Genomic DNA, 18,558 nt, shown 5'->3' on the forward strand with positions numbered 1-18,558 from the left:
TTAATCTTAGAAAACAAAATAGGGTGATAGATGTGGGGTTCGAATCCACGCCCCTGAAGAGACTGGTGCCTAAAACCAGCGCCTTAGACCACTCGGCCACTCTACCTAGAAACAAACGTCACCTCAGACTAATAAGCAAAAGATTCATATTATTAATGTTAGAAAACAAAATGGACTGATAGAGGTGGGATTCGAACCAACGCCCCCGAAGAGACTGGTGCCTAAAACCAGCGCCTTAGACCTCTCGGCCACTCTATCTAGAAAAAAAAGGCACCTCATACTAATAAGCAAATGGTTCATATTATTTATCGAAGTAAACAAAACAAGCTGATAGAGGTGGGATTCGATCCCACGCCCCGAACAGACTGGTGCCAAAAATCAGCGCCTTAGACCACTCGGCCACTCTAACTGGGAATCAAAAGTCTTCTCAGACTTATAAGCAAAAGCTTCTACTATTAATCCTAGAAAACAAAATAGGCTGATAGAGGTGGGATTCGAAGCCACGCCCCCGAAGAGAATGGTGCCTTAAACCAGCATCTTAGACCACTCGGCCACTCTACCTAAAAGCAATAGCAAACTAAGTCTATTAAGCAAAGGCTTCATATTTTTAATCTTAGAAAACAAAATAGGCTGATAGAGGTGGGATTCGAATCCACGCCCCCGAAGAGACTGGTGCCTAAAACCAGCGCCTTAGACCGCTCGGCCACTCTACCTGGAAACAAATGTCACCTCATACTAATAAGCAAATGGTTCATATTATTAATCGAAGAAAACAAAACAAGCTGATAGAGGTGGGATTCGATCCCACGCCCCGAACAGACTGGTGCCAAAAATCAGCGCCTTAGACCACTCGGCCACTCTAACTGGGAATCAAAAGTCTTCTCAGACTTATAAGCAAAAGCTTCATACTATTAATCCTAGAAAACAAAATAGGCTGATAGAGGTGGGATTCGAAGCCACGCCCCCGAAGAGAATGGTGCCTTAAACCAGCATCTTAGACCACTCGGCCACTCTACCTAAAAGCAATAGCAAACTAAGTCTATTAAGCAAAGGCTTCATATTTTTAATCTTAGAAAACAAAATAGGCTGATAGAGGTGGGATTCGAATCCACGCCCCCGAAGAGACTGGTGCCTAAAACCAGCGCCTTAGACCGCTCGGCCACTCTACCTGGAAACAAATGTCACCTCATACTAATAAGCAAATGGTTCATATTATTAATCGAAGAAAACAGAACAAGCTGATAGAGGTGGGATTCGAACCCACGCCCCCGAAGAGACTGATGCCTAAAACCAGCGCCTTAGACCACTTGGCCAATCTACCTGGAAACAAAGGTCACCTCAGACTAATAAGAAAGAGCTTCATATTATTAATCTTAGAAAACAAAATAGGCTGATAGATGTGGGATTCGAATCCACGCCCCTGAAGAGACTGGTGCCTAAAACCAGCGCCTTAGACCACTAGGCCACTCTACCTAGAAACAAACGTCACCTCAGACTAATAAGCAAAAGATTCATATTATTAATGTTAGAAAACAAAATGGACTGATAGAGGTGGGATTCGAACCAACGCCCCCGAAGAGACTGGTGCCTAAAACCAGCGCCTTAGACCGCTCGGCCACTCTATCTAGAAAAAAAAGGCACCTCATACTAATAAGCAAATGGTTCATATTATTAATCGAAGTAAACAAAACAAGCTGATAGAGGTGGGATTCGATCCCACGCCCCGAACAGACTGGTGCCAAAAATCAGCGCCTTAGACCACTCGGCCACTCTAACTGGGAATCAAAAGTCTTCTCAGACTTATAAGCAAAAGCTTCATACTATTAATCCTAGAAAACAAAATAGGCTGATAGAGGTGGGATTCGAAGCCACGCCCCCGAAGAGTCTGGTGCCTAAAACCAGCGCCTCAGACCACTCGGCCACTCTACCTGACGGCAATAGCAAACTCAGTCTGTTAAGCAAAAGCTTCATATTATTAATCCTAGACAAATGGACTGATAGAGGTGGGATTCGAACCCACGCTCCCCGAAGAGAATGGTGCCTTAAACCAGCGTCTTAGACCACTCGACCACTCTACCTAAAAGCAATAGCAAACTAAGTCTATTAAGCAAAGGCTTCATATTTTTAATCTTAGAAAACAAAATAGGCTGATAGAGGTGGGATTCGAATCCACGCCCCCGAAGAGACTGGTGCCTAAAACCCGCGCCTTAGACCACTCGGCCACTCTACATGGAAACAAAAGTCACCTCATACTAATAAGCAAAAGATTCATATTATTAATCGAAGAAAACAAAACAAGCTGATAGAGGTGGGATTCGAACCCACGCCCCCGAAGAGACTGGTGCCTAAAACCAGCGCCTTAGACCACTCGGCCACTCTACCTGGAAACAATAGACACCACAGACTAATTAGAAAAAGCTTCATATCATTAATCCTAGAAAACAAAATGGGCTGATAGACGTGGGATTCGAACCCACGCCCCCAAGAGACTGGTGCCTAAAACCAGCGCCTTAGACCGCTCGGCCACTCTAACTGGAAACAAAAGTCACCTCATACTAATAAGCAAATGGTTCATATTATTAATCGAAGAAAACAAAACAAGCTGAAAGAGGTGGGATTCGAACCCCACGCCCCCGAAGAGACTGGTGCCTAACACCAGCGCCTTAGACCACTCGGCCACTCTACCTGGAAACAAAAGTCACCTCAGACTAATAAGAAAGAGCTTCATATTATTAATCCTAGAAAACAAAATGGGCTGATAAAGGTGGGATTCGAACCCACGCCCCCGAAGAGTCTGGTGCCTAAAACCAGCGCCTCAGACCACTCGGCCACTCTACCTGACAGCAATAGCAAACTCAGTCTATTAAGCAAAAGCTTCATATTATTAATCTTAGAAAAGAAAATAGGCTGATAAATGTGGGATTGGAACCCACGCCCCCGAAGAGACTGGTGCCTAAAACCAGCGCCTTAGACCACTCGGCCACTCTCCCTTTAAACAAACGTCACCTCAGACTAATAAGCAAATGGTTCATATTATTAATCGAAGAAAACAAAACAAGCTGATAGAGGTGGGATTCGATCCCACGCCCCGAAGAGACTGGTGCCAAAAATCACCGCCTTAAACCATTCGGCCACTCTAACTGGGAATCAGAAGTCATCTCAGACTTATAAGCAAAAGCTTCATATTATTAATGCTAGAAAATAAAATGGACTGATAGAGGTGGGATTCGAACCGTCGCCCCCCGAAGACAATTTTGCCTTAAACCAGCGTCTTAGACCACTCGGCCGCTCTACCTGGAAACAATAGACTCCACAGACTAATAAGAAAAAGCTTCATATTATTAATCCTAGAAATCAAAATAGGCTGATAGAGGTGGGATTTCAACCCACGCCCCCGAAGAGACTGGTGCCTGAAACCAGCGCCTCTGACCACTCGACCACTCTACCTGAAAGCAATAGCAAACTCAGTCTATTAAGCAAATGGTTCATATTATTAATCGAAGAAAAGAAAATAGGCTGATAAAGGTGGGATTCAATCCCACGCCCCCGAAGAGACTGGTGCCTAAAACCAGCGCCTTAGACCACTCGACCACTCTACCTGAAAAGAAACGTCACCTCAGACTAATAAGCAAATGGTTCATATTATTAATCGAAGAAAACAAAACAAGCTGATAGAGGTGGGATTCGATCCCACGCCCCGAACAGACTGGTGCCAAAAATCACCGCCTTAAACCATTCGGCCACTCTAACTTTTTTTATGCCCTGCTTTAAAAACCTTTGTACGATTAAATATGTGTGATGAGGAAGACAAAGAGCACATACAAGCAACAGTATTTTTCATGGAAATGGTTCGCAAATGGTTCGAAATCCACGAGGTCCATAATAAAACTTATGCCATCCTTCTAAGAGTGCCAAATAAGTTGCCGTTTACAGAGATAAGCGACGAAAGACTTGATTGGCTTGTAGAAGAATTCCTTCCTTTTATTGCCATGATGCAGGAAAATGCAACAAACACAAGCGACTGCTTCACCAAAGAAACTTTTGAAGCCATACAAACTACCTCAAGATCCACTGTTGGAGTCGTACGATATTTGTTAAATAGTGGGTTTCACTACATTTTCACCCGAAAACTTTCAAGCGATGGGGTTGAGGAAACGTATTGTCATATAAGGCGCTCTGGTGGATATAACGACCAAATGGATGTTCGGTCATTCTCTTTAAGCCTCGAACATCACCTGCGAATTGGAATTTTGGTAGGCACTGGTTACTCTAACTGCAGCCGTGCCTCTACATCTAAAGCAGTTGTGGATCATGAAGGCGATACTACTCAAATTGCAGCAAATGTCTCAGACAATAGTACAGATCTCAACTTGCCTAGTCATTTGAATATGATATTAAACAGAATGGAGAACTTAACCATTTCGGATAACTCACATGTTACTATTAGAAATTTATCAATTGCGATGATTGGAGGTTATCTAGTAAAAATTGCTCATGAAACAACTAATTGTTTAGATTGCATTGAAAAACTATTTCAACCTACTTCCAATGCACCACATTTAGTTCTAATTAGAGAACAAGATCGTGGTGGTTTGAATTCGCCTTCGCGATTATTACTAGCGTCGCTAGCGCTCGTAACAGATTTTGCACAAGGGTCTTACATTTATTTCCACGGAACAAACCTCTTCAAAATTATATGCAAGCAATTTTAGCACATTTTAGAAAGCCTTTTAAATGTCATTGCGGCAATACAGAATTATCAAAAAAACTTCTTGAAAAATATTTGAGACCTCTTTTTACAAACTATGCTAACGATGCAACTGATAGAGTGGGAAGTTTCAAGAAACATAATAAAAAGATTTTATCCCTAAAGGTACTAAAAGTTTAGAAAATATACCTGTTAAAGTATACAAATCGAAATAACTTATGTAATTAATGTTTCAAATAAACTTTCTAAGTTCAATAACAACGCACTATTGCTTTTGCATAAATAGGAATATTACATATCAATTTAATTAGGTAAATACACAATTAATTCACCCTTAAATTATTTTTCGTTGAAATAGATAAAAATCTGTAAATTGCATACAATATGAAATAACTATTTAGCCAATATTGGATATCTAGTCAAGATCAATTTCAATAGTGAGAACAAGACCACGAAAAACTTTGAAAAATCGCGCCCGCTATTGAGGCAAAACGACAATCCTATACAAGCCAAAGTCCCCCCTAGTTTTAGAGGCGCTTTCCTCGCTCCCGAGCGAAGCGTCTTTGGGGAGGGAGGGAGGTTGGTAGGGGAAAAACACGTTTATTGGGAGAGAGAGCTTTCAGCAAGTAGGATATATAATAGGCCTTTTTAAAAAGTTCCCTGTACAAACGATGTAATGGGGGAGGAAAGCGGAGATGGAAGGCATTTTTCCCTCCCGCTTTTCTGCGCGCGCCCCATGTGAAACGTCATTTTTTAAATCGCCTATTATACAGGCTCCTTGGTCTCCGGCCTTCTATCACGGTAGTAATAGCATTGATAAAGAATGCGCGTGGGGAAATTTGTTTTCACGCTATAGGATAGGCAACACCCTATCTCGGACGGCAGCTTATTCTGTATATACAGCTACAGTCTGGTTTTAGAAGCAAACATTCAACAATCACGTGTATATTTAACCTATTTGAGAACCTTCTAGAACATTTAAGCAAGGACTTATATGTAATCATCGTCTTCGTGGACCTAACTAAAGCCTTTGACACAGTCCAACACGCTATTTTGCTAAGAGATTTGCAAAAATCGGGAGTCACTGGAAAAGCGCTAACGTGGCATAAAAATTATCTCCAAGGCAGGGAGCAGAGTGTTTGCCATAATGGCTTCTCCGCCAAAAAGCTTACCATTACCCACGGAGTTCCTCAAGGCGTGTTCTGGGCCCATTGCTATTCAATCTATATACTTCAAAAATCCATGAAGCGCTCGAGCACACGGAAGCCCATGAATATGCTGATGACACCGCTATAATAGCCTCCAACAAAAACCTAGAAAATCTAATAATAGACGTCGATAACGACTTAGATAAACTGAATAAGACGTTAAAATCCAGGGGACTGTTAATAAATCTAGAGAAAACTAAATTCATGATTCTCGCCCCAAAACCCAAGATGAGATTACACTCTAAAAACATTGACAGCATCTATAATGGACGGATCATGCGTGTGCAATCTTTTAAATACCTAGGTGTTTGGTTAGATGAACAATTAAACTGGACTCACCAAATAGATTACATTACGAAGAAGGTCCGATCCAGGATTTGGCTCCTCAAACCACTACAGAACAGCCTAGATATCGATACACTACGGATGCTATACATTGCGTGCATTCAGCCGATAATAGACTATGGAAATATCTTCTACTAACGCTAGTAAAACAATACATGCACAATTGCACGCCTTGTATACTTCCTGCTCAAAATTAATTGCCAAAGCCAAAAAGTTCTCATCGGCCACACTGGCATTGACAACCGCCAAAATAGACACACCTTATCAAAGATACCTGATGGCTATCTTAATATTAATGTATAAATCAAAAATGGCCATGTTCCCCAGTACCTATTACTTCATTTCCCTAAATTACTAAAACGCAGTACGCGTAATGAATTAAATTTTTATGTGCAAACTTTTAACTCTAAGTATAGAAATAAAAGCACTAAACACAAAGGCGTCAGCCTTTGGAATGACCTACACAACAATATTAAAGGCTCAACTTCTATAAATATTTTTAAAAGAGAAATTAATAATTATGTTAAGGTCATTTCACTGTAAAATACTATAACTTCTAATAATTTAACCTAAGGTACATCTTTGTAAATAAGAATCACTCTTAAAGATTGCTCCTGAATAAAAGCATTTATTTATTTATTTATTTTATTTTTATTTATACTCTGTTACAACATCGGTTGTCAGCACGCGATAATACATAGTATTATGTATCCCGGTGTCTAGTGCATCAGGTGAAAGAAGCTTCAGCAGCTTAAATAGAGTTAAATCATTCACGCGAACATATATGCAGGAAAAGTAGATTGTCCAATCTAACCTTGATTTCTATAAATAGAGACCTACAAACAACAAATTAAGAGAAAGTCCGTTACTAGTTGACAAATTTGCCAGTAAGAGCAACAGACGAATAAATTTTTTTCAGTAATGTTTTGCAGAAATCTGTCTATTGTCTAATTATGCTATAATACTGAACTTTAATACATTATACTTCTCTATATCAATAATATGGTAAAAATAGTTGTTAATTGAATGTTATCGACTCTGTGGAACTAAAGTTTTTCCTTGAAATTTTAGAAGGAGCCCCAAATCTTCCTTAGCCTATCTGCAAAAAAATCCTGGCGGCGCCACTGTGGTTCAGCGCTTTCAGGGCGGCCTGACTGTCTGTAAATTCTCACAGTCCGTCTGATATACCCTTTCTTGATGCAGTAGTCCACGCAATAACAGACGGTCCGTGACATTTAGGCGCCGCTACTTAGGCGCTGGTTATTTGGGCGCCGCCATTTAGCCGCCAAGACAATTAGGCTTTGTGGCATTTAGGCGCTGTGACATGTAGGCGCCAAGACAATTCGGCGCCGTGACATTTACGTGCCAATAATTTTTCCACTATTTCTTCTAAAAATCCGTAATGACCTCTCAATTTGGCAACCCGTGTATTGTCCCTGTGCGTCACTGCAATCCCCATTAAAGGACACGAAACCTTCCCAGGTAGCAATTCACCATGCAAATTACGAGTATTTTGAGTGATCTTAGTGTATATAATGTGTTTGGGTTTTTCATAAGTGTAAAACACGTGGAGTATACGTTGAATATATCACATTAATAGCGCTGATGATTTAGGACGTGTAAAACACGTGGAGCATAGGTGGATAATATCACGTTAATTTTGGTGTTGAATTAGGGAGTGTAAAACACGCGGGTTATAGGTTGAAACTATCACGTTAATTGTGGAGTATATTTAGACGTGTAAAACACGTGGAGTTTTGGTAGAACACTTCACGTTAATTTGGTGCGTATGTAAAGCGTGTACAACACGTGGAGTATAGGTTGAAAATATCACGTTAATAGAGCGGATGATTTAGGACGTGTAAAACAAGTGAATAATATCACGTTAATTGTGTTGATTTAGGGAGTGTAAAACACGTGGGGATTAGGTTGAAACTACCACGCTAGTTGTGTTGTATATTTAGACGCATAAAACACGTGGAGTTTTGGTTGAACACATCACGTTAATTAGGTGGCGATTTAAAGCGTGTACAACACGTGGAGTATAGGTTGAAAATATCACGTTAATAGAGCTGATGATTTAGGATATTGTAAAACGCGTGGGGAATAGGTTGAAACTATCACATTAATTGTGGTGTATATTTAGACGTGTAAAACACTTGGAGTTTTGGTTGAACTCAGCACGTTAATTTGGTGGGGATTCAAAGGGCCACTCGTACGCTGAACGGCCCCTATGCTTTCCTGCATATCCTCCCTTTAAATATCATTGTAATGTGGTGAAATCTATCGGGAGTTAGTCGTACTAAAAGGAAAGGGAGTCTCCCTTGTCAACCCTCCTTACTTATCCCTTTCATTTTCCCCCTTCTGTCGTCCCCTAAAACCTTCAACTGGTTGTAAAATTCTGAAAAATTCTACTACTGAGGAATCAGGGTAATTTTATTTCGCCATCTAGTGGTATTTAGTTTCCATTTTTTTATTCAATTATAACCATACATTACTTTTTAGAAATTTTATCAATGCTAAATCATTTATTTAAAAATAAAAGGAACAACTTTTGTTTTTACTTAAAATTTATTGATTACTTTAATATCCGCTAGGGAATAACTGGTTTAAATAATTGCAACGGTTTTACTTTTCGAAATTTTAACGGTATAACGAACTCTCACTAAAATTCTAAAGCCCTCCAAACCCCTTAAGACACCCTGATATTTTGTATGTCTATCTTAGCTTCCCTCAGTCCTAGCAGGGGTCCGAGTCAGGAGTAGAAAATACCGAGAAGGGCAAGCCTTTTATAGGGTAATGGCAGCCCTCTGCCTTCGACTGTATTAAGCTCTATGGGGAAATAACATGGGGTGCCTGCCATTAGTCTACTGTTAAATTTCACCTTTTCAAACTCCAATAGGGGACACAAAAGCACCTCTTGTAGTTCACGCTTTAACAATTCAATGAGAATCAGAAGAGATGTACTCAGAAGTAAAAACGTTCCACATCGTCCCATCAAAGAAAGGCGAGGGGCCGGCCATCCTTGACAGCGCTAAATTTATTTCAAGTAATCCATAATCGGTGCACCGTGACCTAGTGATTAGTCCCTCGAAGAAGGCTTTGGTTTCTTCACCTTTTAGCTTCAATAATAGAGCCTTTTATTCCGAATTTATTATTACTTCCTTTGTGTTATTTGTAAACGTTTTTTTATTTTTAAAAATGTACTGTAGGGCATTTTGTTGGGAGTGCATAATGCAAAGGCAAGACGTAAGATAATAGGAAAAAAGTAATAATAGAAATCTTAAAAACGTAACGAACGTCAATATTTGAGGTATAGTAGAATCCATCGTTCGATTGACTAGAGATTTGCGCATAAGAAAGGGTTTTCTAAGGGGAAATTTACCTATTACAAGTTTGGTGGTGTCTACTATAAAATTAAATTCATGGGGTCTACTGGCCTTGTGCCCACTTAATTAATTAAAAATGTTCAAAGGTTAACTATTTTAAGTGGGCAATGTCCAATTTTTAAAATTAACGTGCTTGGGCTCCACAGGCCACATGTCCAAGCAGTTTTAAAAAAAAATCGTAGTTTCTCAGTCTGATTCTGAGTATTGAGAAGAGTCGGCTTCTGCAATTTCAAATCGGCTTCGTTGAATTTTGGGCAGCTCCTCCTTTGTCGGGGCGTCCACCATACCGCGATGTGGGTGTATTAGTTTTGGGTCGTCATGACCAAAATTAATTTTTTTTTCAAGTTTCCCTGTTCGAAATCAAACTAACTTTAGTTTCGTCTAGTTAAGCAATACTATTTCTTAGAAATGTCCGGTCCTTTACTTCAAATTTCACTCTGTTTTCAAATATGAGATCTAATAGCTCTGGAATATAACTGTAAGTTTTAGGCTCCAAAACTTTGACAGTGTGCCAAGTTTTAGAGCGTTTACTGTATCTTCGAGTGTCCCTTTATAAGAAAAATTATCTCAGAGAAGTTAAAAGCATTGCCAAGATATACGAAAATTACCGTAGGGTTTTGTCTTTCGTCACAGCTTGCTTTCGCCCTACATGATGGTTATGGTCCAAAATAGCTAAGGTTATTCGTAACTGATAACCCTTAAAACTACAAGTTAAAAAGAGAAGTTCTGCATTTACGTTTGGTATACTGTGTTGCAAAAAAGGTTGGTATGGCCAAAGTACAGTGGACTAATTTAAGTGGAAAATGTTCTATGGCTTTACAAGTTATGATTTGAGTGTTTTACGGAAGAACCCTTAAGTAAGAAACTGAAATCAATGCTAATTTAATTAAGGGCTCATCCCTTAAACACTAGGCAGTGTCCCATAAGGCAAAATAGGGTTTCCACCATTTTCAACTCAAAATTACCCAAAGAACATCCCACCGTACTTCGGTGTAATCACCCTTTCTTGGAACACCCTGTTTAATATACGAGTGCTTTCAAAATTCAATTTAGGCGTGTTTAATAAAATTGAATGACCTTAATGAAACTCTTTTTGGGGCATACATCAACATTGGGCTGTTTAAGTTTTCACAAATCCCGTTTGTCTATAGGAAACACCATATACCCAAAATTTTTCACACGCATCGTCATTGGTGCAAATTGTATAACGACTTTTATATGTTACAATACCAGTAATTTAAAAAATATGGCATTCGTTCAAGAGTACGCGGGTTTAGAACAATACGCCTGAGAGCGTTCAATGCGCATGACCCTTGTTTAAGCCACGGATTACTCTCAAGTTGTTCAACCGTTAAATCACCGTGATCGCAGCTAAATTTGCCTGCTTTAGGCATATTCCAGTCGTGAACATTTGTCACATGGAACAGACTAGTACTCCAAAGTTCCTGACAACAAAGGGAGGGTGAAATGGAAAATTAAATGATTTTTTATAGATTCATCTACTAATTATAAGATCAATATGCATAGTGGAACGTCCAAGCAACAACGCCGAGTGATTTCAAAATTGCAATTAGTTTGGGATTTCATGGATAATTGTAAATAAGTGCCTCCAACCAATCGCGTAACGCCTTGCCTTTTTATTAACAAAACTATCTAGACAAGCTACGTATCGAATTAAATCTATTGCGAGATTCGATAAAATTTGTGCGCGACGTCACAATTGTGTCCCGAGATATGGAGCGTGACACGAGAACTTGGTTACCCGATTAATCGGAGATACTTATAAAATTATCCATGAAATCTCAAACTAATTGCAATTTTAAAATAATTCTATAATTAGTAGAAGAATCGATAAAAACACTTAATTTTCCTTTTCACCCTCCCTTTAATAACATTGAATAAAATAGTTAAATCGTTGAAATCAAACTCATTTCTTAATACTCGCATTGCTTGTGGAATGCCGTTACACCAAATTGAAGAATACCAGATGTGGTTTCGTAAATGAGGTGCCCAATGTGCTAGGTCTTTGCACCCTTTCTCCTTAGCGCTCTACACATATATGTTTCGTATTTCTTATTTAATAGCGATATTTTTAAGCATTCTTACATCAGTTATGCTTGCCAAAATATTTTTCCCCCCATGCCCAACATCATGAGAGTGTTTGACTTTCTGGTCGAATAGTGATCCAGCCTTTCCACAATTTTCTGTTATTCGTTAATTGCTTATTTATGGCTTTTAAGATCTGGGTATTTATCTTACTCATTTCCTTTTCAATTGAAACATGACCATCTGTCACAATCTCTTTAATTTTAATATTATGCTGATTTGCTAAGTCAATTGTTTCTTTGACTGCTAACTTGAAAGCTAAAAATTCCATATTCGGGCTTTTGCCGTCAGCGTGTCTAACGTCACGGTTGTTAAAAGCGATGACCTTTTGTGTTGAATAGTCTGCTAATGAGTAAGTGCAGTACATGGCAGTGTGGCCTGATGGGAACATTAATACAATGTTTTATTCTTAGCCTGATTGATATCATTTGTAACAAGTTGGGAAAACCAAAATATTACCTCTCCGAGTCAAGAGGTCTACTACTACTACTACAAAGTTATTTACCTAGATATGGAATTATTTCTCTTTTTGAAGTAAAAATTTACGAAATATTGAAGCAGTATTCCAAGCATAGCGAATATACAGTAAAGCAGACGACATTTTACATCCAATAAGGATAAATCTTGGACACATGGAAATCAGTTAATGGCAAAAAGAACAGGAAATGAAGTCTACGCTTCAGCTGTTTACCCTATACTCTGATAGCTACATTCACAACTGGTTAGCAGTGTAAACACTATCGTCTCGTCTCACCTCAACAATATTCTTAGTTTGCCAACATAAGTGTTAACGTTAAATAATACCAAAGCTAAATTGTAGCTAGACGCACTGATAGTCAATGCGCACCTTAAAGAGAATAAAACTCTGTAGCTTAGCCCTACTAATCTAATTGCCACCATGATCTTTTCTTCTATTATAAAATCTTAACCTGATTATTTAAGAGTGTATTTAACTTTCGGCTCACTCTGAACCGTTGATGTCTCTTCATTTCAGACACGAAAATCAAAACCCAAAGTTTACTTCACCTCAGGCCTCAATTATTTACTCTATATTTCACTAAGCTTATTGCAAGTCATACTACCCGCCGGAGTCTAGATCTTAGCTTTCTTCATGAATTTACTAAACCAAGGATTATTCTATATACAGATGTAGTATAGCTTATGTAATATATAAACAGCCATTTCAAATAATAATATTAAAAAAATCTTTGGAATATCAAAATGAAACAGAGCTTTAAAGCTACAAAAGCACTAAATGCATCATAATTACGAAAAGTATTTCATCATATTCACTTTATATTAAGGATAAAGGGAATATTATGGTTCTGTAGGATTTCTTTACACATCAAAACAAAACGAACTTTTAACGCAGCGCACTGCGGCACTAGTGTAATAACGGACGGACACGCACAGACAATAACATAGACTGCTTTTTAACTCTTTCCGTATTAATTTTGAATTGAGAAACAAGATTATCTTAAATATTAAAATAAATATAATTAATATTTAATATTTTCTTCGTTAGTTATTCGCCTTATTGAACGTTACATCGTTTTAAAAAAGAACAATTAAACATTCTTGAGAGACTTGACTAATATTGGCGTTTGAAATGAAGCATACGCCGGTTGCTTCGCCTTACTAAAATAGGTAGTATATAATGGTTTCGAATCGCAGCTATGGATAAGAACAGCGCAATTGCGTGAACCTTTGGTGGAAGCCCCACCTTAGGGAGGCCGGACGTTTCTCGTAACCCTAGCCGATCCCCGCGTATGTCTTAACCTTAAGGATGCTGATGGAGTAGAAGCCAGGTGTGCAGACTGGTGTCCATGTGGAATGGAAAAAAACAATGACCAGAAGATGGTGGTGTGTAGAAACCAGTGTGTACAGACTGGTGTCCATGTGGGATGGACAAAGACTAGAAGATGGTGGGGATTAGAAGCCAGTGTTTACAGACTGGTGTTCCATGTGGGATGGACAAAGACCAGAAGATGGTGGTGTGTGCAGACTGGTGTCCAAGTGGGATGGACGAAGAGCAGAAAATGGTGGTAAGTAGAAGCCAGTGTGTACAGACTGGTGTCCATATGGCATGGAAAAAGAGCCAAAATGATGGTGGACTATAGAAGCCAGTGGGTAAAGACTGGTGTCCATATGAGAGGGACAAATGGCCAGAAGATGGTGGTGTTAGACTGGTAATGGATAATAGCTATGGTAAGTTGAATACAATTTTCCAAATTTCCGGGAACTGTAAATCCGGTCCGGAATTTGGGAAAACGTTTGCTCCGATTTGAAAATTTCGAGATACAAGTTGTTGTGTATCTAGTAGGCCAATAATAGAGCTAGATAAGATGCGATAAAATAGATAAAAAACAAGACTTATACATATATAAGCGTCGGCGGGAATAACGGGGGATCACTTGGGATCTTGACAGTAGAAGCATAATGACAGTAGTAATTGTAAAATAGAACTTGCCATATATGTAAATAAAAGTAGTTTTACCTAAAGTAAATGTGTCTCACTAAAATACACAACAAAATGGCGACGGAGGCGAGATCCTGGTGAGACGAAAACTAGACCCCAAGAGTCAGCCTTCACACCATCTGACGAACAAGTACTACCATGAGGAAGACAGCACGTTACCATGTCAATATTAGGACGATTAGAACCATTCGACGGGACGCAAGAGCCATGGAACCAGTACGCAGAGAGATTAGACGCATACTTTTTGGCAGGGTTGGCAAAAATCCGGATTTTTCTTGAAAAAGCCACTGGTATGGTTTTTTGCTGGTTTAAACCGGATTTTATTGGATTTATCTGGCTTTTTTTAAACTACTCTCTAGTGCTTAATTTTAGCACTTCTTTTTACATTTAGTGCGCTAGTTGTCTTCTGCTAGGCCGTCTAATTGAGAATAATTTTTATTGTACATAAATGTTGATAAAACTATAGACATTTCCCATAGAGATGAGTAGGGCCCCTGATTTAATCGGGATTTTTCAATCCAACCCCACCCATATCGGGTCGGAAAATGCTAGGTCGGGTTGGGTGAGAAAATTACTTAAAATATTTTGCTGGTCGGGTCGGTTAGGGTTATCATACCGTTTACCCGGGTAGTTATTTTTATTATCTTCAATACGGCAGGGTTGGGCCCGGTTAGGCATTATTGTGATCTTCAATAGGGCAGCTAGGGTCGGGCCCTGGTAGGCTTTTTGTGATCTTCAATAGGGCAGGGTCTGATAAATATTTTTCTAAATGCGCGGTCCGACCGAACAATTTAGCGTTGCAAAAAATTCAACTCAGTCTCACGAGTTTCGGGTGGGTCAGTGGGAGAAAGGCGCGTCAAACTAACCCACAATGTATGGGAATCGACCATTTCGATGAAATAAAGAGGTAAAGACATGTGGGTCAAACGTTTCCTTCCATCTCACTTTATGGTGCCTGCGCTGTACTCTATTATTATATTTTTTGAAAAATCCACTGGATTTTTCATCGTGGTTTAAACCGGTTTAATCCAGGTGGATAAAACCGGACTGGATACCAGCGTGCCAACCCTGCTTTTTGGCGAACGATATCACCCATTCACCCTCATGGAAAAGAAAAGAGCGATACTCATGACGGTCCTGGACCATAAAACGTATGCACTACTACGAAATCTGATTTTACCAACAGCTATGAAGGACAAAGAGTACAGCGATCTGGTCGAAGAGCTCAAAAACCATTTTAACCCGAAGCCGTCAATAATAGCCGAGAGACTACGCTTTCATAGAAGGGATCGCAGGCAGGGGGAAAAGGTAGGGACGTATGTGGCGGAGTTAAAACGATTGTCCGAGCATTGCCAATTTACGGCACGACTAGAAGAAGAGTTATTGAACAAATTGGCATGGGGCATTAACGACGACGCTATGCAGAGAAAGTTACTGGCCGAGGAAGAAGGCCTGACCCTGGATAAGGCGGTGAAAATCCTTCAAGCAATGGAGATGGCAACAAAGAACACCAAAGAGATGAGAACTCCGCATGAGGACATCCATGGGCAGATCGACGTTAACTTCGTATCGCAGAGGCATAAAGGAAGGAACACTCAGTAGGGAATCCCGCAAGCCACCAGATATGACCAGCGCAGACCGGAAAAATGCGAAAGATGCGCAAGACCTGGGCATGCGAGTGCAGACTGCTGGTTCATAAGAGAAATTTGCCATAACTGCCAGCTGACAGGACACATAGCCAGAGCATGTTTGCGGCGCAAGAATAGTCCACCTCGACGCGTTAATAATGGGAGAGGCAAGATCAATCGAGTCAATGAAGACGGAAGCAGCGGTCCAACATTGGCTGAGGATGAATACGATTATCAATTGGCGGAATACGATTTCCCAGTTCACAACATAACTTTAGCAGATTCTGACGAGGATGTACCACCACCCGACACCGTTTGGCTGGAGATAAATGGGAAGAAGATACCATTCGAGGTGGATAGTGGTTCTGGTCATACCATGTTCACTGAGGCCCACTTCAGGACGCTGCCGTATCAACAAGAAGTCCAAGCTTTCTCAAAGAAACTACACCGGACATCCAGTAGACATCGCTAGACGCACAAGGGTCGATGTGAATTTCGAGGGAAGGTCAGCTGAATTGCCCCTGCCGAATCTGTGCGGAAGGAAGTGGCTATATTCATCGTTGAATATTTCCAAACCAGTGATCCAGGTAAATCACCTAGAGTTGACCCAAAGAGCTCTATCCCTAGATCAAGTATTCGAAAAACATGAGACGCTGTTCTCACCCGGTTTGGGAAAGCTCGAAGGCGTAAAAGTTCACATCCATGTCAAGAAGGATGCAGTCCCGAAATTCTGCAAACCAAGAAGCTTACCGTTCCACATGAAGGACAAAGTGGAGGCAGAAATAGGACGTATGGAGAAAGCTGGAATCATCAAGAGTATACCATTCTCGGGGTTTGCATCCCCGATTGTACCGGTACAGAAAAGCAACGGCGAAATCCGCATCTGCGGAGATTTCAAGACTACAGCTAACCCAGTCGTCAACACAGAGATATTTCCTTTACCACGGGCAGAAGACATTTTCTCCAAGCTGGCGGACTGTACAGTCTTTTCCCGGTTGGATTTGAAGGAGGCGTACAACCAATTGGTGCTCGACGAAGAATCATAAACACAACAAAAGGGTTGTTTCAATACGAACGTCTTCCAACGGGAATCTCATCGTCATCAGCGATATTCCAAAGACATATGGAGATGTTATTAAACGGACACAAGAGGGTATCACCATTCCAGGATGACATTCTATTGGGTGGAAAAGACAAGGAAGAAAACTTACGAACCTTGGACTCAGTCCTGGGTATCCTCTGCTTAAATGGTTTAAAGCTAAGGAAAGAGAAATGTAAATTTCTCCAAAAAGAAGTTGAGTTCTTGGGACACAAGCTGGATGCCCTTGGCCTACATCCTCTCGAAGACAAAATGGATGCCATCAGAAACGCGCCCGACCCAGAAAACGTCGCTCAGCTGCGCTCTTTTATTGGTCTCTTAAACTATTATCAGCGATTTCTACCTAACAACGCCACTATGTTAGCACCACTATACGATTTACTCCAGCAAGCAACACCATGGAGATGGTGCGAATCACAGAAGACGGCATTCAGAGATGCGAAACAATCCATTCTGCAATCACGAGTACTAACCCACTACGACGCAGCCAAAGGTGTGCACCTGGCCTGCGATGCATCACCAATTGGCATAGGGGCAGTTATTTCCCATGTGCAAGATGGAGAAGAGAAACCAATAGCATTTGCATCGAGAAGTCTCACAAAGGCAGAAAGGAATTACTCCCAACTGGAAAAAGAGGCCCTAGCTCTTATATTTGGGGTAACTAAATTTAAGGACTACTTATATGGAAAGAAATTCTTCCTTATAACAGATCACTAGCCATTGTTAACGCTGATGGGAAATGACAAGCGAATTCCCCAGACCGCGGCAGCAAGAATCCAGAGATGGTCGTTACTATTATCGACATACAATTACGAGATACGTTTCCGGAAAGGGAATTTGAACGGAAATGCTGACGCGCTCAGCAGGTTGCCTCTTCCCACATCAGTTGAAAGAACGCCTGTACCTTTCGAGTACGTTTTGTTAGTAAAGGAATTAAACGAAGGTCCAATCACCGCGGAAAAATTAGAACAGCATACCAGAATGGATGCAACTCTACGACAAGTCCGGGAACACATGTCTAGCGGTTGGCCTACACGAAAAATGTCACCCGAGTTGGAAGTCTACAGGAAGCTGAGTTCGGAACTATCTAACTACAATGGAGCCATATTACGAGGGAACAGAGTTGTAGTCCCGAGGGCTTGTCGACAAGAATTATTGAGAGAGCTGCATAGTTCTCATCAAGGGATCGTTAGGATGAAAGCTGTCGCAAGGTCAAGAATATGGTGGCCTGAGGTCAATGATGACATTGAAAGAATGGTCAAGGGATGTACAATCTGCCAAGAAGCGGCTCCCATGCCTCGATCCCAACACCAACCGTGGCCAGAATCAACAAAACCGTGGCAGAGTGTTCACGCAGACTTCGCCGGCCCGGTCGAAGGAAAGGTCCTGCTCATTATAGTTGATTCATTCACCAAATGGATAGAGGTTCAAATAACATCGACCACATCAACTGAGGCGGTCACGACGGCTCTAAGAGAGAATATTGCAAAATATGGTATCATGCAAGTCCTCGTAACCGACAACGGCCCTTTTTTTACAAGCCACGACTTTCAAGAGTTCACCAAACAGAACGGAATCGAACACCTTCGCACAGGG

The 18,558-nt window shown here is 40.5% G+C and overlaps 1 protein-coding gene and 13 non-coding genes across 14 annotated transcripts; 1 reads left to right on the plus strand and 13 right to left on the minus strand.

The window, feature by feature from the left end:
- Positions 1–24: 24 nt before the first annotated feature.
- Positions 25–106, minus strand: TRNAL-UAG (transfer RNA leucine (anticodon UAG)). Its single transcript has one exon. It is a non-coding gene; the product is annotated as a tRNA-Leu (tRNA).
- Positions 107–176: 70 nt separating this feature from the next.
- On the minus strand, positions 177–258 carry TRNAL-UAG (transfer RNA leucine (anticodon UAG)). The gene has a single exon. It is a non-coding gene; the product is annotated as a tRNA-Leu (tRNA).
- A 373-nt stretch (positions 259–631) lies between these two features.
- On the minus strand, positions 632–713 carry TRNAL-UAG (transfer RNA leucine (anticodon UAG)). The gene has a single exon. It is a non-coding gene; the product is annotated as a tRNA-Leu (tRNA).
- A 374-nt stretch (positions 714–1,087) lies between these two features.
- Positions 1,088–1,169, minus strand: TRNAL-UAG (transfer RNA leucine (anticodon UAG)). Its single transcript has one exon. It is a non-coding gene; the product is annotated as a tRNA-Leu (tRNA).
- Positions 1,170–1,239: 70 nt separating this feature from the next.
- Positions 1,240–1,321, minus strand: TRNAL-UAG (transfer RNA leucine (anticodon UAG)). Its single transcript has one exon. It is a non-coding gene; the product is annotated as a tRNA-Leu (tRNA).
- A 222-nt stretch (positions 1,322–1,543) lies between these two features.
- Positions 1,544–1,625, minus strand: TRNAL-UAG (transfer RNA leucine (anticodon UAG)). Its single transcript has one exon. It is a non-coding gene; the product is annotated as a tRNA-Leu (tRNA).
- A 222-nt stretch (positions 1,626–1,847) lies between these two features.
- TRNAL-UAG (transfer RNA leucine (anticodon UAG)) lies at positions 1,848–1,929 on the minus strand. The gene has a single exon. It is a non-coding gene; the product is annotated as a tRNA-Leu (tRNA).
- Positions 1,930–1,995: 66 nt separating this feature from the next.
- TRNAL-AAG (transfer RNA leucine (anticodon AAG)) lies at positions 1,996–2,078 on the minus strand. Its single transcript has one exon. It is a non-coding gene; the product is annotated as a tRNA-Leu (tRNA).
- Positions 2,079–2,300: 222 nt separating this feature from the next.
- On the minus strand, positions 2,301–2,382 carry TRNAL-UAG (transfer RNA leucine (anticodon UAG)). Its single transcript has one exon. It is a non-coding gene; the product is annotated as a tRNA-Leu (tRNA).
- Positions 2,383–2,452: 70 nt separating this feature from the next.
- On the minus strand, positions 2,453–2,533 carry TRNAL-UAG (transfer RNA leucine (anticodon UAG)). The gene has a single exon. It is a non-coding gene; the product is annotated as a tRNA-Leu (tRNA).
- Positions 2,534–2,603: 70 nt separating this feature from the next.
- TRNAL-UAG (transfer RNA leucine (anticodon UAG)) lies at positions 2,604–2,686 on the minus strand. Its single transcript has one exon. It is a non-coding gene; the product is annotated as a tRNA-Leu (tRNA).
- A 70-nt stretch (positions 2,687–2,756) lies between these two features.
- Positions 2,757–2,838, minus strand: TRNAL-UAG (transfer RNA leucine (anticodon UAG)). Its single transcript has one exon. It is a non-coding gene; the product is annotated as a tRNA-Leu (tRNA).
- A 679-nt stretch (positions 2,839–3,517) lies between these two features.
- Positions 3,518–3,599, minus strand: TRNAL-UAG (transfer RNA leucine (anticodon UAG)). The gene has a single exon. It is a non-coding gene; the product is annotated as a tRNA-Leu (tRNA).
- A 10,796-nt stretch (positions 3,600–14,395) lies between these two features.
- LOC149659080 (uncharacterized) lies at positions 14,396–16,909 on the plus strand. The gene is made up of 4 exons (XM_089844016.1): positions 14,396–14,451; positions 15,294–15,812; positions 15,873–16,321; positions 16,443–16,909. The coding sequence occupies exons 1-4, from the start codon at positions 14,396–14,398 to the stop codon at positions 16,907–16,909; spliced, it is 1,491 nt and encodes a 496-aa protein (XP_089700142.1).
- Positions 16,910–18,558: the final 1,649 nt, after the last annotated feature.

Source organism: Phalangium opilio, unplaced genomic scaffold (assembly GCF_054372755.1).
Source record: "Phalangium opilio isolate 3A_F unplaced genomic scaffold, DU_Popi_V2 ptg000073l_1, whole genome shotgun sequence".
NCBI lineage: Eukaryota > Metazoa > Arthropoda > Arachnida > Opiliones > Phalangiidae > Phalangium > Phalangium opilio.

Bases quoted from the DNA above. Each gene is read 5' to 3' on its own strand.
- LOC149659080 (XM_089844016.1), top strand. From the start codon at position 14,396: ATGTCAATATTAGGACGATTAGAACCATTCGACGGGACGCAAGAGCCA. The intron at 15,813-15,872 runs GCATAAAGGAAG...TGACCAGCGCAG, and splicing joins GTTAACTTCGTATCGCAGAG to ACCGGAAAAATGCGAAAGAT. The intron at 16,322-16,442 runs GTAGACATCGCT...TTTCCAAACCAG, and splicing joins GAAACTACACCGGACATCCA to TGATCCAGGTAAATCACCTA.